The 23,916-nt window shown below is 44.0% G+C and overlaps 1 protein-coding gene across 1 annotated transcript in view; it reads left to right on the top strand.

Moving 5' to 3' along the window:
* Positions 1-23,916, top strand: part of LOC132398548 (protein mono-ADP-ribosyltransferase PARP12-like) — a 73,868-nt gene that overhangs the window by 672 nt on the left and 49,280 nt on the right. Inside the window, exons 2-4 of the mRNA XM_059978168.1 lie at positions 4,703-4,838; positions 11,359-11,623; positions 17,122-17,223. Coding sequence (XP_059834151.1) covers positions 4,703-4,838; positions 11,359-11,623; positions 17,122-17,223 — 503 coding nt within the window. The remainder of the gene's footprint in view (positions 1-4,702; positions 4,839-11,358; positions 11,624-17,121; positions 17,224-23,916) is intronic.

Here is a 23,916-nt window from a genome sequence, read left to right as displayed (position 1 = left end):
TAGTTTGCTGCGACAAGTAGCAGTGACTGCAGGGGGTGACAATCACCGGCTCTATTCTGTACGTCAGCACAGGACTGTATCAACGCCCAACAACAATAATAGCAAGCTACTAACATACCGTGACTATATTTGCACCATGAACCAACGAGGTGATAGGAAGTTCCTCCATTTGCATTCCATTCGGAGGACAGCACGGTGACAGTTCTCGTAAAACTGCGGCTTGACGATCCAGAGACCCCGGTTCACTCCTGGGTGTGGAGGACTTCGCCATTTCCTCCGCGGCTGTGGGCTTCGTCTCCCCCATCCCATCCCATTCTAAAGATGTGTGTTCGTAGGTTAATTGTCCATTTGCAACTAGTGTAGTGATTAGTGGTAGAATCTATGGGAACGTGGGGAGAGCCAAATAGGATTAGTGCAGATTAGTATCGATGGGAAATTAATGGCCAGTTCTGATTTGATGAGCAACGTGACTGCCTTTATTATAGTTTTATAAAAGAAGCATTCTGCACGTACAAATACTGTTCTTGTATCTGCCCTACCTACTCGCAGAACTTTGCAGCTTTTGGACATTCCATTATTTAGAGAGTTAGCAAGTATCAGCAAGGTTTGTTTTCCCTAAGTAAAGTATTTTCTTTAAAGCACTTGCTTCAACTTCACTATAATGTTGGTTTAGTTCGCTGGTTTATTGTGGTGACACCACGATACAGTTAAAAGTTTGTCTTGCCAACTGCTTATACAGGTGAAATCATTATTGGGGGCTTCCAGTAACCGCTCATAGCCATTGGCACGATAGTGTTACTGCTCGGGGCGTCCGAGTTCCGGTGTCATCTGTAAGGAGTCCGTACATCCTGCCTGTGGACAGACTGAATTTTCTCTTGGTCCTCCGGTTTTTCTCCACAGTCCAAAGACGTACCAGCTAGAGGGTTAATTGGTCATTACAAATTTTCCTGCGATTAGGGTAGGGTTAAATCGGGGGTTGCAGTTCGAAGGGTCGGAATGATCTATTCCGCGCTATAACCGTAAATTTTAAAAAAAGCGCATTGAACTCGAATAAGGTATAATAGTAATAATGCGGAATAAAGGGAAAAAGCTACCGAAAAAAATTCAGCGCAGGCAAACGACAAGTGCAAGATTATAATGAGGTAGATTGTGAGGCCAAGGGTCTATTTTTATTGTACAAGGGGTCCATTCAAGAATCACAGAAACAGAAAACCTACAGCACAAAGCTGTGCCAAACATGTCCTTATGTTAGAAATTACCTAGGGTTACCCATACCCCTGTATTTTGCTAAGACCCTGTCGTTTCCACCACCATCGCTGGCAACACTCATCACTCTGCATAAAAAAAAACTCACCCCTGATATCTCCTCTGTACCTACTTCCAAACACCTTAAAACTGTGCCCTCTGGTGCTAGCCATTTCAGCCCTGGGAAAAAGCCTCTGACTGTCCACATGATCAATGCCTCTCATCATCTTGTACTCCTCTATAAGGTCACCTCTCATCCTTGCTCCAAGGAAAAAGGCTGAGTTCACTCAACGGATTCTCATAAAGCATGCTCCCTAATCCAAGCAACATCCTTGTAAATCTCCTCTGCACCCTTTCTATGGTTTCCACATCCTTCCTGTGGTGCAATGACCAGAACTGAGCACAGTACTCCAAGTGGGGTCTGACCAGGGTTCTATATAGCTGCAACCTTACCTCTCGGCTCCTAAAACTCAGTCCCACGGTTGGTGAAGGCCAATGCACCATATGCTTTCTTAACCACAGAGTCAACCTGTGCAGCAGCTTTGAGTGTCCTATGGACTCTGACCCCAAGATCCCTCTGATTCTCCACACTGCCAAGAGTCTTGCTATTAATACTTTATTCTGCCATCATATTTGACCTACCAAAATGAACCACCTCACACTTAACTGGGTTGAACTCCATCTGCCACTTCTCACCCCAGTTTTTCATCCTATCGATGTCCCACTGTAACCTCTGACAGCCCTCCACACTATCCACAACACCCCCAACTTTTGTGTCATCAGCAAACTTACTAACCCATCCCTCCACTTCCACATCCAGGTCATTTACAAAAATCATGAAGAGTAGGGGTCCCAGAACAGATCCCTGGGGCACTCCACTGGTCACTGACCTCTATGGAGCATTTGACCCGTCTAAACCACTCTTTGCCTTCTGCGGGCAAGCCAGTTCTGCAACAGTGTGGCACTAGTAACAGTGGGATAGAAGCCTCTGGCACCTGCTTTCGGGGTTTTGTATCTTCTACCTGATGGGGGAGGAGAGGCGAATGTCTGAGTGGGTGCGGTTTTTGTGCTGGCGGCATTACTGAGGCAGTGAGTTTTACCAGATTCCATAGGGGAGAGGCTGACTCCTATGATGTCCTCAACTCTGCAGTTCGTAGCAGCCGTGTGGAGATCAGTTGGGATATCAAGCTGTTATGCATCCAACCAGAATGCTTTTTGTGGTGCATCAGTCAAAATTAGTAAGTGTTGATGGAGACATGTCGAATTTCTCTAGCTTCTTGAAGAAGTACATCCACTGATGAACTTCTAAAAGAACTGAGCAGGTCAGGCTGCTATCATGGAAATGAAAAGAGTCAACATTTCAGACTGAGACCCTTCATCAGGACTGGAAAGGAAGGGGTTGGGGGGTGGGGGAAGAAGCCAGAATCAGAAGATAGGGAGAGGTGGAGGAGCTCAAACTGGAAGGTGATAGGTGAAGCCAGGCAGTGGGGGAGGGGGGAATGAAGTAAGAAGCCGGGAGGTGAATGTTGGAAAAGGTAAAGGGTTGGAGAAGGAATGTGATCGTAGAGGAGAGTGGACCATCAGAGAAAGGGAAGGAGGAAGTCTGCCAGGGGAAGGTGATAGGCAGGTGAGGAGAAGAGCTAATGGAGGGCCAGAGTGAGGAATTGAAGAAGAAGAGAGAGGGAATTTTTTTTGCTCTACTTACTTTAACTTAACTATTTAATAGACACATATACACTTTAATTCAGTTTTTTTCTATGTTTATTTATTTTGTATTTCATTGTGTTGCTGCCATAAAATTAACAAATTTAAAGATATATGCCAGTGATAATATATTTTTTTTTACTTGAAGTTGGAGAAATTGGTGTTCATGCTATTAAGTTGACGGCATATGAAGTGTTTGCTCCTCCAACCTGACAGTGGCCTCCTCATTGTTGTAGAGGAGGCCATTGGCATACAGGTCAACATGGGAATGCAAATTGGAATTAAAATGGGTGGCTACAGGAAAATTCCGCTTTTTGCAGATAGAGTGGTGCTGCTCGACAGAGCGGTCCCCCAATCTACATCGGGTCTCACCAATGTAGAGGATACTACATCAGGAGCACTGGATAGAATGGATGACCCCATCTGGTGTGTTGCCTCATCTGGAGGAACTGTTTGAAACCCTGAATAGAGGTGAGGGGGGACATTAACAGGCAGGCATTGTACTTCTGCTTACAGGGATATGTGCCAGGAGGGAGATTAGTGGGGAGCAATGAATGGACAAGGGAGCAGTGGCTGCAGAAAGCTGAGAGTGGGTTGGGGGGGAAGTAATGATGAGTTTGGTAGTAGGGTCCTGTTGAATGTTCAGGAAGTGGAGGAGATGCAGTTGAGGGGAGGAAGGTAGAGGGAGGGAATCCCTGTTCATTGAAGGAAGAGGACATCTCTGATATGTTCTGATGTTGAGTACCTTTGCTTTATCCACACAAATAAAAAATACAGGATTTCCCAGTGGCCAACCATTTTAATTTCTATGCCCATCCCCATGATCAGGCTATTTTCAGGCTGGAGAAGCAATGCCTCATATAACTTATGGATATCCTCCAACCTGATGGCATGAGCATCAATTTCTCCAACATTCGGTAATTTTTCCCTTTCCTCTTCCATTCCACACTCTGTCTCCCATTAGCCCTTCTCTTCTTCTCACCTGCCACTGGTGCTCCTCCTCCTCCTTCTGTTTCTTCCATGGTTCACTCCCCCCTCCTATCAGATTTCCCCTTCTTCAGTCCTTTACCTTTTCCACCTACCACCTCTCAGTTTCTTACTTCAAACCCCCTCCCCCACCCACCTGGCTTCACCTATCACCTTCTGGCTTCTACTCCTTCCCCTCCCCCTTCCTTTCCAGTTCTGATGAAGGGTCTCAGCCTGATAGGTTGACTGCTTATTCATTTCCATAGATGCTACCTGACCTGCTGAGTTCTTCCAGCATTTTGTGTGTGTTGCTCTGGATTTCCAGCATCTTGAGAATATAATAAATGTGTTTATGAGGGATTAGTGAGCCTTCTTGGCCGTGACATTGATGTGGTTGGACCAGAATAGGCTACTGGTGATGTTCCCACCTACGAATGTTCATTGAACTGAGCTGGAGTGAAAATGCTAAGTGGTAAGCAGGGACGGAACCCTGGCTTGTCAGGAACTTCTGGGCACATCTAACCTCCAGTACGTTCCACACATCTGCTGCACTCTGCAGGCTATAGAATGCAAAGCACAGTCTAGGAAGCAGTGCCCCATGGACCCAATGGTCAGCCATCACTCTGTCTTAACCAATGAAATCATCTCTCGTTCTCCTAAACCTCCTCCTTGGACTGAGTGGGTTTCCCACCAGGAATGAAAGTTAGGCTATGATCTCTTGGTACAAAAGTAATTGAGTAGACCAGTTTTCTTTCTCCCTTTATTAATTGTTCCTTATTTATTTCAGCAATTCTTGCAAACATTCTCATGACATCCATGATTTCCACAACTGGAAAGTCATCAGCAAGAATTCCCTCCAGGAACTGAGTGTGAATGAATTGCGCGTTCTTCTGCTTCAGAATGACCCATCGCTTCTACCTGAGGTAAAGTCATAGAACCACGTGTGTTCTTCAGCTCATTGTATCTGCGCCAACCACCATGTATGGCAGTCTATGCCTTAGCTTTTCAAGTGTTTATCTATATACTTTTTAAATAATGTGTTCCCTCCTCCACTCCTCCACCAGAGGTCTATATTCAAAATTTGCTACAATCTACATTTGACAACTGAGCAATTCATGCCTTTCTAAAAATTCCAATTACTAAATATGATGAAATGTTTTCTGTCTTTTTAAATGCCTATATTCTGTGTTATTATGAGGAGGCGGAGGGGTTGGCACCATTTTAAAGTGATTGGGTTAAGTATAGAGAGGGGATCAGAAGAAAGTTATTTTCACAGCGTAGTGGGTGCATAGGACATCCTGCCAGGAGTAGTGGTAGAGGCTGATATAGGGATTTATGAAAATCTTAGATAGGTACACGAATGATAGAAAAAAATGGAGGGTTATGTAGGAAGGAAGGATTAGATTAATCTTCTTTTTCAATCTTTTTATTGAATTTCATATATAAAGAAAACATAACATAATAGTGAATAGGTTATAAGTGCAATAGACTTGAAATTACATTAATAAGATAATATCCTATTAACTATCAACAACAAAAAAATAGTATATTAATCAATCAAGTCTATAATAATTATATATGAAAAAAATAAAAATAATCATCAAAAGAAGAAAAAAAAATTAAAAATACAAGAAAGAATATATATTGAAAAAAAAACACTAAACTAAACTAACATGGGCAATAATAACAGTTTATATGTATATGAGAGTGTCAAAAACTCCGGAACTCCATACCAGAACAAGAATAAGCAGAGAGAAGGTCTGGAAGAGGTCAAATTAATTCATATGAAAATGTTGAATGAACGGTCCCCAAGTTTCTTCAAATTTAATTGATGAGTCAAAAATAGTGCTTCTAATTTTTTCCAAGCTCAGATAAGAAATAGTTTGAGAGAACCACTGAAACGTGGTAGGAGGATTTACTTCTTTCCAATTTTGTAATATAGACCTTCTGGCCATTAATGTTACAAAAGCAATCATTCGTCTAATTGAAGGAGAAAACTGATTACCATCCTCATTTGGTATACCAAAAATTGCAGTAATAAAATGAGGTTGTAAATCGATATTCCAAATTGAGGAAATGGCAGCAAATATGTCCTTCCAATAGTTATGTAAAGTGGGACATGACCAAAACATATGGGTCAATGAAGCCACATCTGAATGACATCTGTCACATTGAGGGTTAATATGAGAATAGAATCGAGCAAGCTTATCTTTAGACATATGAGCTCTATGTACAATTTTAAATTGTATTAAAGCATGTTTAGCACATATAGAAGAAGAATGAACCATTTGTAAATTTTTTCCCATTTTTCTGTTGATATATTATATTGAAGTTCTTTTTCCCATTCTTGTTTAATTCTACCTGATATTTCTGGTTGTATCTTCATAATCATATTATAAATAAAAGCCTCTAATCCCTTCTGACAAGGATTTAAGGTAAAAATCAAACCTGAGAAATCCATTGAAGTTGAATTGGGGAAAGGTGGTAGAACTTTATGTAAAAAATTTCAGATTAGATTAATCTTATAGTAACTTAAAAGTTTGGCACAGTATCATGGGCTGAAAGACCCTTACTGTGTGGTTTTGTTCTATGTCCTATATCTATTGGATGCAAATGTTTATCTATTTTAATATCTTTGCATGTAGAGCTAAGGGTGAGAGATAAATTAGATGATGGTATCAGACAATGGAATATCTGAAGTGACAATAATCAGTACAACTTAGTTTGATAAGCTATAAATATTAGGTGAGACAATTGAGCTTTATTGAATCTCTAAGATACTGATTCAGTTTGATCCCATCAGACCCAGCAGTTTTTTAAAACTCAAATATGGGGTTAACACCTTTTCTGAAACAAGGCTAATGAACTTGATTTGAGGTTATTCTACCACCAACGTAGTACCTCTCTGACAGCCTGGATCACAACATAGAGCTCTGTTCTCTGAGGTGAAGTTGCTGATAACTGAACTCCGTATTGGGCATGGAGCTTTGCCTGACACATGCAAGACTTCGAGAGTGTATCTCTTATCTACTGATCAGCTTTCAGTGCCATTGATGGAGCTTCAAGAGGTTATTGATTTCTTGTTGCCATTGAAAAAGAACATTGCGTAGATCAAACCACTGTTTGATCTACAGCAGTCAGGTTTCCTACTGGCAGTTGTCCTGTGTAATTACTAGAGAACTTGAATCATGTTTCATCCCCTATCTCAAAACCGTCCTATTCCACCTTTGTAGTCTCCAGCCAGATAAACTTTGATTTCTCTACCTTCCAGTAAGCACTCTCCACCTTTATCCCTTTATTTCTTTTCATTTCCAATCCCTTGCAAAAGTTCTGATTTACATTTTAGTCCCGATAAAAGTTCTTGGTCTGAAATGTCGACTGTTAATTCCTATCCATAGATGCTGCCTGACCTGCTGAATTCCATCAGCATTTTGTGTATGGTTGCTCTAGACTGCCAGCATCTACACAATCTCTTGTGTTTCCATTTTAGAATTTCCCAGTCAGTATCTGCAGAAGGAAATGTTGAAGTTTTCAGTAGAGACTCTTCATCAGGATTGGAATTAAAGGGGGAGAAGCTGATATATAATGTAGGGGGAGGATGTGGAGCAAGATCTGGCAGGTGATAGGTGGATCCAGGTGAGTGGGGTGATAGGAAGGCAAGGGAGGTGGCAGAGACAGAATGACGTACACAGCTGGGAGGTGACAACGGATTCTCATAGGAGGAAACAATGGAACAAGGAATAAAGGGAAGGAGGTGGGGGGAGGATCCAGTGGGAAAAGTGTCATGTCGATGGACAGATTGATAGAACATGAGAGGAAAGAAGTGGCATTGTGGGGGCTAGTTGGAGAGAAAAATAAAGGAGGAAAGTATTTACTGGAAGTTAGAGAGATCAATGTTCATCAGGTTGGAGACTACAAAAGCGGAATATGAAGTGCTGGTCCTTTAACCTGTGACTAGACTCAATTTGGCAGTAGAGGAGGCTATGGAGGCTGTGTCAGTGTGGGAATGGGCCATGGAATTAAAATGGTTGACCACTGGGAGATCCTAGCTGGTAAGGCAGACAGAGTGAAGGCAATTGGTGAAATGATTTTCCCCAACATGTGCACGCTCTCAGTGATGTAGGCAAGGCTGTGCCAAATACACTGGATGCAGCAAACAACCTCATTGGATTCACATGTGATGCAAGGACTGGTAAATTACCTATCCCCCCTCTTCTTTTCCAGTCCTGATTGAAAAGACTTGACCTAAAACATCGCCTGACCATTTCCCTCCACAGACGTTGCCTGACACACTGAGTTCCTCCAGCTCCTTGTGTGTTGCTCCAGATTTTCAGCATCTGTGGACTCTTGCATCAGGCCCTTTCTGTTATGGTTCCCATCCTAATCCAGTTTTATATCTACTGCTAGCAATATTTGTAATGGATCCGGTTCCTAAATTGAACCGGGATTAAATATACAAAAGGGCAGCTTCTATTCACAACAGGAGGTAAAAAGTGAGATATACCAGGCAAGTTTGCTTAACATTTGTCACTGGGAAAAAGCTGGAATCTATTATCAGGGAAGTAATAGCAGGATTTTCAAAAAATCCTGATGCCACCAAGCAGTTGACGTGAGAAATTTATTTGAAAAACTTGTTAGAACTCTGGATATATAACAAGCAGGATGGATAAAGGAGAACCAGTGGATGAAGTGCATTTATACTTAAAAAAACATCTGTTAAGTATCGCATGTAAGATTATTATGTGCTCTTGGCATTGGCATAATAAATTAACAAAGATACAGCAACAGAAAACAGAGATCAGTGCAAATGTGATATGTTCAGGAGAGCAAGCTGTAATTAATGAGCTGCCACAGGGAACAGACCGTGGACTTCAACTAGACACATTTCACATTAATGACCCGGATGAGGAGACTGAATTTATTGCGGTATGATTTACCAAAGAAGTACAGGAGGAAATATTACGAGGAGAGCACAAAGCCACAATTACACACCGATGGTGAGCTCAGGCTAACTGCTAAGTAAGTATCTGCGGCACAAGAATCAGCCCATTCACAACTTCCATATGTGAACCAGTTCACCCTAAGATGACGGACCTGGTACACTTTATACCTCTCCCCTCCACTTTGGGCCAGCCATGTCAGCTTTTTCATTCATTTGAAAGGGTTACCGCCCTGGATGGATATTGTCAGTGAAATTCTCAGTCTTGTTTAATGCTAATTAATATTAATGTTCTTAATTAATTTGTTTGAAGAAATTATTTAAAGTGAATGTTTATATTCTGTTTTACATTTCAATCTGTTTCAGTTGATTATAAATGCCTCTGAATGTCAATGATATTTAGAGGCAATTGAGCAGGTTTTTGATTGATTCCACATACAATTCCGATGGTTAGTTGGCAAATAGAAGCTTGTGGCAGCAAAGGCTAATTTCAAACTCATCTACTTCCTAAGAGGGATGGTACTGAAAAGATGTGAAGATTTTAATTAAAATATGTATGATGAGTATAAACTCACAAGAAAGTAATACAAAATATAAATGAACTGTTCTAACATTCTAGATTTATACCATTAATATAAATATAATTGGCATCTAGTTTGCAATAAAATTATTCACACCATTTATTTTATCTGATCTCTACTGTCTCAAGGGGGATTTGTACTGGCAATGGTATAAGAACTCAGATATTTTGCGTATGATGAAATTATTTAACCACACGCATATATAGTAATCCATTCCAGTCATAACTGGTGGCCAAATATATTTTTCCATCTTGAAGGCTGAAGCCAATTGCGGTGGCTCTCCTCCCATTCCGGATGAGGTCATCTAACCTCATCCAAATGAAGTGTTGTTTCCTGGTCCTTTTTATGGGTTAGAAACCAGCTATTCAGAAGTAAATTCAGACAGCTACAGTATATGCCTACAGCACATGACCTCAGAAAACACACATAATATAAATTGCATGTAGATTAGACATGAACTTGAGCTATACAGTGTAAAAAAAAACACTGCAAGCACAAGACAGTGCAAAAAAGGGCAATCAAAGTCTCCTTCATAGTAGTTTAAGAGTTTGCAGTGTTTTGTGGCTGATTTGGGGTGAGGGTTTAGAGTTAATTCTAGGAATTAGCTGTTTCAGAATCTGGTGCTGTGGGACTTCAGGCTTCTGTAACTTCTCCCTGTCAGTAGCTGTGAGAAGAGGGCATGACGCAGTTGGCGGGGGATGTTTGATAGATACTACTTTCTAGATACAGTCAATTTATCCTAAGTTCCCCATCAATCTAATCTGCACAAAATTTAGGGAGCCTGAATATAAAGCATTTCCTTCTTTCCACATTACTTTATGACGCAGAAAGAAGCCATTTCAACGTGTCTAGTCTTGGCTGTCTCATTTAGCACTATCATTCCCTACTCATATGTCCTGTGACCTATTCCCCTAGACTCTAACATTCACCAACAAACGAGAAACAAATCACAGTGACCAACTCATTTACCAAACTACAAATACTTGAAATGAGGGAGCCGCCAAGAACATGCTGGTTTTCAGAGTGATCTTGCAAGCTGCTGTGGAGTCAATAGAACATCAGCTGCACCAGTGGTTCCACTGTTCTCCCCTTACAGCAACTTTCAATAGGTTTCAAAGGTACATTTAATATCAGAGAAATGTATACAATATACATCCTGAAATTCTTTTTCTTCGCAAACATCCACCAAAATGGAGGAATGCCCCAAAGAATGACTGATGGTTAAATGTTAGAAACCCAAAGCCCCCCCAGTTTCCCCCACCCACGCATAAGCAGCAGCAAAGCAATGATCCCCCCTCAAAGAGCATCGGTGCCCCCCGCCGAGCACTCAAGCGTGCAGCAAAGCATCAATAAAGACACAGACCTACAAGACCCCAAAGACTACTCGTTCACCCGGTAATTCACCATACCACAGGCTCTCTCTCCCACTAATAAGGGGAAAAAAGGTGTCTCCGTTTCACAGCGAGAGGGGAGACATAACAAAGCAACTTTCTGACAGCAGCCAACTGGCTGCTTTCGATCTTCTGTCTCCCACGATGCACCAGGTGGCAGCACTGACCTTGGGTCCACCCGCCTCCAGAGCCATGGAAGTCCAGCGCCCTGAGGTGCGCTAGTCTTCCTGGGCCACGTCCTTGGCGTTTCAAAAAACGCCAGCCGTGAGACCTCGAGAGTTGGTCCCATTCCTGTACAGAACCAGTCAGTGCATAACTCCAGGTCAGGGACTTCAAAAGAATCCTGAAATAGAAAAATAGAGGTATTAAAGATGGAAATAGAACTGTTTCTGAAGATGCAAGCAAAGGAGTCGCCGTTAGGCACCATCGTCCTCCTAAGCTCTGCCTTTCAGTTGCAGGGAGTAAAAAGTCTGAAAGCAGCAAAATACCTTTCACTACAGTTCAAGCTAATATTGAATTTGAACTCTTCCAGATCTGCTTGCATTACAATAAAGGAAGTGGAAACCTTCACTATGGTATCTGTTCCCGTAAAGAAGCCTGTAATAAACTCCACATCTGTTCTCACTACGTCTCAGGAAATTGTAAATTTGGGGATCAGTGTCGACGTTCTCACAGTTTCGATGATGACGACGTTAGTGCGCTACTCAATAAATTATGTTTGGATGAGCACGTGATGCAGAATCTGCTGAAGATATATCAGAACAGGAACTACATTAAGCAGGTTAACAGCACTGTTGGTAAGTGTGGGACATTCCTAATCTTTTTTGCATGTACATTGGAGCACATCTCTGTGCTTCCAAACCATCCTGCAGTCTTTGGTGATGTCAGTTTGAGCCCTAGGTTCGGGCAGTTTCAACTTAGACAGGGCAGCAGGGCAACACGGTCCTGACGAAGGGTCTCGGTCTGAAACGTCGGCAGCGCTTCTCCCTATAGATGCTGCCTGGCCTGCTGTGTTCCACCAGCACTTTGTGTGTGTTGTTTGAATTTCCAGCAGCTGCAGATTTCCTTGTGTTTGCAGGGCAGCAGTTGACAGATTTGCTGTTCTCCGCTTCCTTGTTGATGAGTATGGAAGTGCAGGGGGCAGCTGATGACAGGATTGAAATAGAATCAGAAACCACTCAGCAGCTCTGGAAAGAGAAACAGAATTCTGAAGAATGATCATGGATGTGGAATGTCAACTCTGTTTCTCTTTCCGCAGATATTGTCTGACCTGTTGGGTGTCCCCATCATTTTCTGTTTCTTTTCAGATTTCCTGCATTTGCAGTTTATTGATCTTTGTACTCAAGTGGCCTGGTTACTTATACCACAACATGGCTATAAAGTGTTTGTAAATATGTAATATTGGATTTGAAAATACAACGAGTCATTTTCATGTCAATCCCACCGCTCTCTACAATTGCAATTTCCTTTGTCTCGGTTCTTGGTTCATTGTAAACTAATTGCGATGAACTATCAACAACTCCACTGTCATTGAATCACGTCACTATGAGGAAAACAGAAGATAAATCATCCTAATACTGCTCAGCTTACTGCTCCTTCCATGACTCAAGGCAGAGCAGGCTCTGAGCAGTGGAGAGCGAGGCACTGGCTGTGTGCCTTGTTAACGTTACCTGTTTACTTTGCTCTTGAGAAAAGAGTTTGGCTTGCCCTAAGGGAATAGTAATTTTAAATAATACGTTTCTTTTCCTGAACTGCGGTCTCCTTTATTTGCTACCTTTTCCCTCTGCTTTGTCAACCCACCCAAATGCCAATATTTTGTTATTGGGTAATGCTTTTGTAATGCAAGCAATGAAATAGTTCAGAGCAACACCCCCAAAATAAAATATTAACTTAGCAGGTCATGCAGCATCTATGGAAGTGAATAAACAGTCGAGGTTTTGGGCCAAGACTCTTCAGGACTGGAAAGGAAGGGGGAGGGCACTAAAATAAAAAGGAGGGGAAGGAGGACTAGTTAGAAGAGGGTGGGTGAATAGATGTGGTTGGGTAAGGTAAAGGGCTGGAGAAGGCGGCAACTCTCAGCTGACCTCTAGCTTGCTGAGACCAGGGAGCAACTCTCGGGCACCTTCTCTTTCTTACACATCGAAAAGGACCCCAGAAAATTGCTTTTGACACCATCACTAACCTCATCAATTCTGGAGGTCACCCATCCACTGCCACCAATGACATAGTTTCCCCTTAACCCGCACTGCCTGTTTTTACCACCTACCCAAGATCCACAAAGCTGACGTCCAGGTAGGCCCATTGTCTTTGCTTGCTACTACCCCACTGAACTCGTGTCTGCATTCATGACCATTCTGTTCCCCTTGGTTTAGTCCCTTCCCACCTACATCACATGCTCTTGATCTCCTCAACAACTTTCAATTCCATGGCCCTGCCGCCTCATTTTCACCATGATCCTCGGGTCAAGAATGATGAGTTTGGAGAAGAACATAAAGATACGGAAGGCGCTGGCGTGGAGGGCTATGAATGACATGAAGGAAATCTGGAGTTCGAACCTGACCAGAGGCTCAAAAAGAGGATCTTCATAGCAGTCATAGAGTCTATTCTCACACACGAATGCGAGACGTGGACATTCACCAAGACCATGCGAAAGTCGCTAACAGGTTGCTATATATGAATGCTCCGGATGGCTCTTGACGTGAGTTGGCAACAGCACATGACGAACGTCGAGCTCTATGACGACCTACCGATACTCACCACTAAAACTGAGGCGAGAAGACTGCACCTAGCAGGGCACTGTCTACGCCACCCTGAGCTACCTGCCAGCCCAGTCATCACATGGGAGCCCAAGCATGGGAGGATGCACTCTGGGCGCCCTCACAAGACTATGGTCAGCACGCTCCTAGAAGCTAATGTAGATGATGTAGATGTAGATGAACTGAACATACTGATGAGGGAGAGAGAGGAGTGGAGAGTCTGTCATCGTGTCCAACGCCAGCCCCCTGGGACTGAGTTGATGTAACTATCCCCTATCAAGAAGGCCTGAATACTTTCAGCTTCTTTCTCAACAAAAGACCCTACTAGTTCCTCTCCACACCACCCTCCTCCGTCTGGCAGAACTGGTCTTCACCCTCAACAATTTCTCTTTTGGTTCCTCCCACTTTCTCCAATCTCAGGGGGAAGCCGTGGGCACCCAAAAGGGCCCAGCTATGCCTGGTTTTTAGTTGCCTATGTAGAACAGTCCGTGTGGCAAGCCTTCCCTGGTAATGCTCCGCAACTCTTCCTGCCTGACATAGACAACCGCATTGGTGTTGCTTCACTGACCCATGCCGAGCTTGTTAATTCATCAGCTTTGCCTCCAGCTCTAACTTCCACCCTGCCCTCAAATCCACTTGGTCCATTTCTGCCACTCTCTCCTTTCGTGATCTCTCTATATACATCTCTGGAGGCAAACTGTCAACCGCCAACTTTTATAAAACTGCCAATTCCCACAGCTATCTTGATGATACCTCTTCCGAGCCTGTCTCCTGTACAAATGCTGTTGCTTTTCTTAACTCCTTCATCTCCAATGTATCTGTTCCCAGGATGAGGTTTTCCTTTCCAGGACATCAGATCTGTCCTCCTCCTTCAAACAATGTGGCTTCCCTACCTCCACCATTGTTGCTCGCTGCCGCTTACATGTGGGAGGGGGAGCCCAGGGGGACTTTGGGGTTCTCACGTGTAACTGTTGTTCATTCTTTGGGGCACTTCTCTGTTTTCGTGGATGTTTGCGATGGATGTTGTATACATTTCTCTGACATTAAATTGGACCTTTGACCTTTGCCCTCACCCGCAACTCCCCCATTTCCTGGATGTCCGTGTTCATCCCATTTTTCCACCGCCTTAAAAAGGATAGAGCTCCCCTTGTCCTCACCTACCACCCCATGAGCCTCCGCATCCGACACATCCTCAATTTCTGTTACCTTCAACGGGATCCTACCAACAAACATGTCTTTCCCTCACCCCAACTCTCCATTTTCTGCAGGGATCACTGTCGCTGTGATTTCCTTGCACAGTTGTCCCTCCCTACTAATCTCTTTCCTGGCACATGATCCTGCAAACAATGGAAATGCTACATCTGTCCATTCACCTTCTCCCTTACCTTCATTCAGGGCCCTGAACAGTCCTATCAAGTGAAGCAACACTTCACCTGTGAATTTGTTGGGGTCCACTATTATATTCAGTGCTCCTGAGGCCAACTTCTCTGCATTGGTGAGACCTGATGTAAATTGGGAGATTGTTTTATCCAACACGTTTGCTCCATCTGCCAAAAGTGGAAATTCTGGCAGGCCAGCTTTTTTCGTTTCTACCGCCAGTCCAGTTCTGACATGTTGGCCGTCTTTTGTGTCAGTGACGCCACACTCAAGATGGCAGAGTCACACTTCATATTCCATCTAGGTAATCTCTAACCTGAAGGCAGGAACATCAATTTCTCCTTCAGATAATTTTTTCCCTCCTCCTTCCCTCTTCTATTCCCATCTTTGGCCTTTAACTCTTCTCACCACCCACCTTTCACCTCCCCCGATGACCTTCTTTCTTCCCTTTCTCCCATCACCCACTGTCATCTCCTAACAGATTCCTTCTTCTCTAGCCCATTACCTTTCCCACCCACCTGGCTTCACCTACCACCTTCTAGTTAGTTCTCCTTCATCCCCACCCTCCAACCTTTTCATTCTGGCAGTTTCCCCTTTCCTTTCCAATCCTGAAGAAGGGTCTTGACCTGAGAGGTTTCCATAGATCCTGCCTGACCTGCTGAGTTCCTCCACCACTTTGTGTGTATAGCTCTGGATTTCCAGCATCTACAGAAGTCATGTTTATAATTACCTAATTCAGTAAAAGCTTCTGCATCCTCTCTGAAGCCTCTACGTCCTTGCTGTAGTGGGGTGATCATAACTGCACACAATACTTCAAAAGCAACGTAACCAAAGTTTTGTACAGAGGTAGTATGTCTTCCAGATTCTCATATTCAGTGTTCTGACGCATGAAAGCAAGCATGCCATTCACCTTCTTTACTGCCCTACCTACTCGAGTTGCCTCTTTCAAGGAGCTACAGACTTTTCATGGAACTGGTTACCTCTTCCTGCCTATATCATTAGTAGCAAAATGGACCACGACCTCTGGCTGTTCGTCTTCCTATTTTGGAATGAATTGTGCCCACTCAGAGACATTCTGGTCCCTCACACCAGGGAGACAACATATCCTATTAAAGTCTTGCTCACAACTACTCTTGTCTGTGCCATTGAATGAGGAACTCCCATCACTATTGGTCACCTGGATATTGCCCTGCCATGCTGTTGTCATTTTCCCCACTAAGAGGCTAACCCCACAACTCCAAACAGTACCTAAAACGGTACACTTGTTCGAGAGGGGAGCAGACAAAGGAAATCCTTGTGCTACCTGCTTGTCTCACCTGGCAGGTTCCCACTTATGTGGCTGAAACTTTGGTGTAACCACTTCCCTAAAGCTCATATCACTTTATGCCTCCTGTATCCTCCTGAAAAAGTCAAGCTGCCTCTTCAGATCCATGTAGTCTGAGCATTTAACTTGTTGGTAATTTCTCCCCTTCCCACTTCTCTCTTTTCCTAATCCCCATTCTGGCTGCCCTCTTACCCCTTGTCTACTCCTCACCTGCCTATCATGTTGCTGGGGTGACCCTTCTCTTTTTCCCAATGTCCACTGTCCTCTCCTCCTATTACGTACCTCCTTCTTCAGCCCTTTACCTCTTTCACCTATCTCCCTTCTCACTTCACCCCTCCCCCATCCTCCCTGGCCTACCCACCTTTCCCCCTCCCTGGTTTCTCCTATCACTTGTCAACTTGTATTCCGTCCCCTCTCCTCACCTCCTTATTCCCCCTTCCTTTTCAGTCCTGATGAAGGGTCTTGGCCCAAAATGTCGACTGTGTATTCCTCTCCATAGATGCTGACTGGCCACCTGAGTTCCTCCAGCATTTTGGGTGTGCTGTTTTTCCTCCTCACTGTAGCCTAGTATTCACCAAATCTTGATTTAACCTACCAGCATCACTTCCACCTCAAGTAGTCCCTCCTGAAATAGCTATCCAAGATGTCCTTCCACTGTGACTCATTTATTTCCAAACATCTCAGACCACAATTTAACATGCAACCATAATAATATAGGGCTTTTTGGTTCCTTCACGTGCACAGGTTTCATTTCAATTGAGCAAACTGTTATTTGTCCATAGTTATTTCTTCAAGAGGAAAGTACCAGAGTTATGACTGTTTGTGATTTTTTTTGTAGGAAAAGATGCTGCCACGGGACTCGCTTGCGCAGGTACTAAAGGAAACACAGATGCTCAGGAGATCTGTCTCTACTTCATCAGAAAACATTGCAGCTTCAAAGGTACCTGTAAAGGCTGTTTTAGTGATATGTTTTGCCTCTGACTTTTAATTAAATCTTTAAGATTTTTTTAAAAATCACATTGCTTTGTACTTGTGTTGCAATATCATATCTAATGTTTTCTTCAAAGAGAGCAGCAGCAAGAGGGCAGTGCGTTCAGGACCTTGAGACAGTACTGTTTCCATGGCGCTCGGGCCTGTAGCCAGAGATCTGTTTTCCTCAAAGTCTGGAACAGGCAGCGCATTGATGTTATTGAAAATAGTGCTTCTGGAAAAATATATCGTATCACTTCTGATTCATTCAAGACAAACTGAATCAAATTGCCCTGTTTGCCTTTTCAGGCTATTGCGATGGATCAAAAATTAAAAAAAAACAACAAATTGTCCTCAAACTCAGGAATGTGTGGTTACTCACATGCTGAGTGTTTATGGGTAGCTTGTTATGCAATGTGTTATGATCCCAGCCCCCTCCTTTGTGAGAATCGCAAGAGCACCTGTCGAAAGGGGGGGGGGGGGTCAGTAGACCCAGTAGGAGAGAGAGAGAGAGAAACGTGCCAAATTGCAGGTCCCACCAGGGATACAGAATAAAGACAACAGCAACTATTGTCTCATGGAGACCACGTGAAAAGCCCTTGGGCAAGGTGGGCTGGTTGAGAGAGAGATTGCATCATCCCAACCTGATTGACACCTGCGACCCCGTGAGGAAGTATAAAGGAGGGTCTCAGGGGGACAGCCCCTTAGACGCACCAAGAAGACACGAGAGAGTGATCCCGCAGCAGCGGGAAGCCATTCTGAAGGAAGCCACGTGCGTCAGATTCCGGGATTGGAATCTGTGGCTGGAATCACAGAAAACCGCTTTTAACTAACATCGGGGAGAGGAAAGCAACGCTCCCCCGATTTCACGGAAGATTCATCGAGACTCGGCAAGTTTTTTTCTCTTCTCCCCCAATCTCTCTCTCTCAGTCGCCCCACGGAAAACCCAATGATTTTCAAAGGGCTGAGGCCTGCAGACTTTGAGTGACTTTTATATTTCCAACAGACAATCTATTAACCCCTAGACACCAGCAGAGCTCACTTCTTAATGATGATTATTACTATACCCGCGCTTTAGATTGAGTGTTGATGATGTGCACTATCTGAATGTTTGTATTAAACCCACTTTTGTGTCCCTTTATCAATAAAAACGTTTGAAAATAGTGACATCAGACTTCAACGGACCTCTCTATCTTTGCTGGTAAGTTCTCCAGTTACGGGATACGTAACAGTTGGGTTTCGCATTCGGGATTTGACACCAAATTGGGAGGCCAGTGAATCGGGCTTGTAAATCAAAAAAACTTGAATCTGGTTACGCGGGTAGCCAGACGGGAAACCAGCAAAGATGGACGTGGGGGAATTTATGGAAAACCCGACGGTGGGGGCGCTAGAGGCGGCCACAAAATCAGACTTGTTAAATTTAGCAAAGGGGTTGAACCTCACAGAAGTGAGGTCGTCCATGAAAAAGCGGGAGGTACGAAGGGCCATAACTCAGTATTACATTGGGAAGAAGGTGTTTGAAGCTGAGGTATTGGGAGATATCCCTGAAGAGGTACCATCAAGTGGGACGGTTCAGTTAGAGGTGGAGAAATTGAAGTTGGAACGTGAAATTAAGTTAAAAGAGCTGGAAGCGGCTGAGAGAGACAGAGAGAGAGAGAGAGAGAGAGAGAGAGAGAGAGAGAGAGAGAGGGAAAGGCAAAGGCAGCATGAAATTAACCTAAAGAAGCTAGAAGCAGAAGAGAAAGAGAGGGAATGGGCCGAGAAAGAGAAACAGAGGCAACATGACCAGGAAATTGAGAAGATGAAGAACGAACGAAGAGATCAAGGGTTAGACCAAGCAGAGCGGTTTAATGTTAGTAGGGAGTTGAGATTGGTGCCCCCGTTCAAGGAGACAGATGTCGATAGCTATTTCTTGCTTTTTGAAAAGGTGGCAGTAAATCAGAAGTGGCCAAAAGAGCAATGGGTGGCGTTGTTACAAAGTGTGTTAAAGGGGAAAGCCCAACGAGCATATACGGCTTTGTCCCTGGGGGAGGGAGAAGCGGAGAATTATGATGAGGTAAAAAAGGTAATTCTCCGGATTTACGAATTGGTACCTGAGGCCTATAGACAAAAGTTTAGAAATTTAAGGAAAGGGTGGAATCAAACGTATACTGAGCTAGCCCATGAGAAGGGGGTGCTCTTGGACCGTTGGTGCACCGTGGAAAGAGTGGGCGAGGATTATGGGCATCTCAGGGAGTTATTTTTGATTGAGGAATTCAAAAGTTGTGTTCCGGAGGAGATTCGGGTGTATTTGAATGAAAAGCCGGATAAGTCCATTTCAGAATTTGCCAGGTTGGCGGACGAATATGCCCTAACCCACAAGACAAAGACTCCCTCGAATAAAGGTCCCCAGAGAGACTGTGGGAATGATCGAGAAAGTCCGACGAGTGAGGCAGAGGTCCCACCGGGAGCTAGCGGTAAGGTTGAGGGGGAAAGGCAAGACGGCCAGAGGGCTCCGGGTTTGACCTGTTTTAATTGTGGAAAGGAGGGGCACATTGCATCTCGATGCTTTGCTCCGAGGAAGGAGATAGGAAGAGGGAAAACCACAGTCCCTATCGGGTGTGCCGTGGTAATCAGCAAATCGACCAGAGAGCCGAGGGTCGATGGAGTACGAGAGGGCTCTGGGAGTTGTCTGTCACACGGAACCGTGTCTGTGACGGAGGGAGACACACCAGTTTCCGTACGAATCTGGAGGGATACGGGCGCTGAATTATCCCTGGTTAGCCGTAAGGTACTAGAATTTGGTCGGGAAACAGGCATGGTAAAGGTGGAAGGAATAAATAAACGGATAGAAATGGTGCCCTTATATAAGGTCATTCTGGATTGTGAGCTGGTGTATGGATCAGTTGAAATAGGGGTGCCCTCAGAATTCCCAAGAGCTGACGAGGACATCCTGCTGGGGAACAGGGGGTAAGGTTTGGTCAGCAATGCTGCCGACCTGGCGACCGGCGAGTACGGTGGCCCCGTCCCTAGCGCCCAAGGACCATCTCGCCGGCGCGGTCACTCGCAGCCTGTCGAGAGAGAGAGCTGTGAACGAGAGCAGTTTAAATCTGGCCAATTTTGATTTGGCCGAGACGTCTTTGCTGACCCTGTGCCATGAGGGTTTCGAGGGTGGTAAGACGAAGAGTAGTAAAGTGAAAGGGGGTAAGGGAGAGGAGATAGATCTGCCTTTAGCGAAGAGAAAGGTCCTAAAGGTAGGAGATAAAGATGAGAAACAGATAAAGCTGTTAAAAGGTCCAGAGTTGGACATGGATGATCTGTCTGGTTTGGCAGAATTGTTTGAAGAACTTGAGAGTTCTAAAGGTGTTCCCGATAATGAGAGGAGGGCAGTCCTAGATGAAAAGGATACCCTTGCCTCGAAGGGGTCTGCTGAAAAGGCCGAGGAGGTTGTTTCAGCTCGCAGGGTTGCGCCTTCCCCGGGTGGGAGCAGCCCAGAGAGTGACTGGGAGGATCGGGGGAAGTTAGAATTTGAAAAAGGTACGGGTGTTGAAAGCCTGGAAGAGGCAAATGTCCCCTTTGAGTGTGTCCGAGATGGGGATGCCCGAGGGGCTGAACCTAGTAACGGAGCTCAGAAGAAGTCTGAGGTATCTGACCCAGTGGAACGGGGCGGCCGTCCCTGTGGGTCAGATGGACTCGGTTCAGTGGGAAAAGGGTTAACCTTGGTAACCGGGGAAAGTGTGAGTTCCCCGGCGTCTGTACTCGAAGGAGTGTTCAAAGTTAATGCAGAATTTAAGAATGGGGGGGTGAGGATTGTTGGCGAAGGAAACGAAAAGCCTGTAGTTTCCAAATCGAAGGAAGAAATCTTAAACCTGGCAGATCGCTCACAGAGTGAGCCGGGGAATAGCGGGGCCCCCCACTCTATTGTTATGCCAGGATGGGGTGTGAAAAGGCTGCCTTCGACAGGCTACTTGAGCGAAGAGTTTAAATCAAACACCAATAGACTGAAGGGGACTGATAAAAGGGCCAGCCACCTGGGTAAAATCGAAGAATTGGGTGAAAAGGGTCTAAGTTTGGGGCATGGTGTTGCAAAAATAACCCCGATGAACGAGGCTGGCGGGAGTTCACCACGAAAAATTACTCAAGTTCCCCACGGGGGGGCTCGCCGAAAAAGAGGCAACGGTTAATGGAGATGCCATTGTTAGACAGCCAGACAGGTTGAACGGGTTTGCGCCAAAGCCTGTGAATACTAAAGACAGCCCTTTGGAGACCTGCCGGTTAAGTTAAACGACTGAAACGATTAGTATTCGCGTAAACTTTTGTAAATGCACCTAAGCTAAGGTCACACCTCCTTAGTTTTGTTGCTTAGGGAAAAAAAATAAATAGGTGGTTATTGAATTGAAGTCTGATGTACAGTTCGCCATGTTAAGATATTAAAGAAAGGGACACTGTAATCGTTAACTATTTAGATACTGACTTGAATGTATAACGGTAGTATTTTGTGAAAAGAAAAACTTGTGTATTGTGTTAGATTCAAAACTCCTGTAAGACTGTGGACCACTCCGTTTTAACCGCTGGTAAAAACGTTTTTTTTAAGAGGGGAGGTGTTATGATCCCAGCCCCCTCCTTTGTGAGAATCGCAAGAACACCCGTCAAAAGGGTGGGGGTCAGTAGACCCAGTAGGAGAGAGAGAGAGAGAAAAACGTGCCAAATTGCAGGTCCCACCAGGGATACAGAATAAAGACAACAGCAACTATTGTCTCATGGAGACCACGTGAAAAGCCCTTGGGAAAGATGGGCTGGTTGAGAGAGAGATTGCATCATCCCAACCTGATTGACACCTGCGACCCCGTGAGGAAGTATAAAGGAGAGTCTCAGGGGGACAGCCACTCAGACGCACCCAGAAGACACGAGAGAGTGATCCCGCAGCAGCGAAAGGCATTCTGAAGGAAGCCACGTGCGTCAGATTCCGGGATTGGAATCTGTGGCTGGAATCACAGAAAACCGCTTTAACTAACATCGGGGAGAGGGAACCAACGCTCCCCCGATTTCACGGAAGATTCATCGAGACTCGGCAAGTTTTTTTCTCTTCTCCCCCAATCTCTCTCTCTCAGTCGCCCCACGGAAAACCCAGCGATTTTCAAAGGGCTGAGGCCTGCAGACTTTGAGTGACTTTTATATTTCCAACAGACAATCTATTAACCCCTAGACAACAGTAGAGCTCACTTCTTAATGATGATTATTACTATACCCGCGCTTTAGATTGAGTGTTGATGATGTGCACTATCTGAATGTTTGTATTAAACCCACTTTTGTGTCCCTTTATCAATAAAAACGTTTGAAAATAGTGACATCAGACTTCAACGGACCTCTCTATCTTTGCTGGTAAGTTATCCAGTTACGGGATACGTAACAAATGCAATGTGGACACTTTCATATAGGTCTAACAGCTTTAGACTATAATTCAAAATTTAAATATAAGCATTTCTGTGAACTCGACAGAGCATTACAAGGGCTACGTAAGATAAAAAGGCTGGAGACAGATATCTCAGTGAGACGTGGGATTTCCTGAGGAACCTGAATACCTACCCAAATTTGGCATGTAGGTTTGACAATTAACTGTTTAATCTTAATTGCACATTGGTTTTATTTTGTTTGTGTAGAATGAGGTAAACTCATAATGTTATAGCTGCGTAAGTAGTTATCAGATTTGCACATCACAGAATTGATGGCCAATTTATATTTCAAATGAAATAGCAGATATTGGTTGCTTATTGAGATAACTACCTTTACTACCTAGACTAACTTATTTCTCTCTTTCTCATGTGTAATCAACAGTCCCATATTTGAAATACTAACTTCTTGCCCTTCCACAGATGCTGCCCAGCTTGTTGGGTTTTTTTTAAATAACATTTTCTCTTTTTAATTCCGATTTCGTGCCTGCAATATTTGTTAAAATTTTAATTCCAGTCTCCCTGAGTTAACCCCAAAATTGTGTGTGCAGTTCAAGGATCTAATCAATAGATCTTTAAAACCTGCAGGAGAGCGGTGAGAGGACTGCACTCTATCTTATAATAGGAGCGAAAATACTCTATCAATCTCTTGAAGCTTATTCCACCATTCACCAAGATTTTGTCTGATCTAATGCCTCAGCCCCATTTTCCAGCACTTTCCCCATATCCCATGAGTCCCTTAATGTTCATATATGTACGTCTAGTGGTCAAATGTCATCCATTTTATCTGCCGAGGGAGTTTTCTGCCACCATCCTGGTAGCAGTGTACACTCCAGCTCAGGCCAATGTCAGGCAGGCACTGGAGGAGCTGAGCACTGTGATCTGCAGTCACGAAACAGTGCACTTGACGTCTTTCCTATCATTGTGGGCAATTTCAACCTTGAAGAAGTCTCTGAACTACTACCACCAACATATGACCTGTGAAACCAGAGGAGTCAGCACACTTGACCACTATAATACCACCATCAAGAATGCTTACTGTGCCATCCCATGCCCATACTTGGGAAAATCTGATCTATTTTTTCCCAAATATATCTTATTGTAATTTATAGTTTTTTAAATTTTTGTTGTTATGTATTGCAATGTGCTGCTGCCACAAAGCAACAAATTTCATAACGTATGCCAGTGATTTATCTGATTCTGATACATATTGATTCTGTTTTGAATGAACAGAC

Source organism: Hypanus sabinus, chromosome 8 (genome assembly GCF_030144855.1).
Source record: "Hypanus sabinus isolate sHypSab1 chromosome 8, sHypSab1.hap1, whole genome shotgun sequence".
Lineage (NCBI taxonomy): Eukaryota > Metazoa > Chordata > Chondrichthyes > Myliobatiformes > Dasyatidae > Hypanus > Hypanus sabinus.
This window is presented reverse-complemented; position numbering and strand designations above follow the sequence as displayed.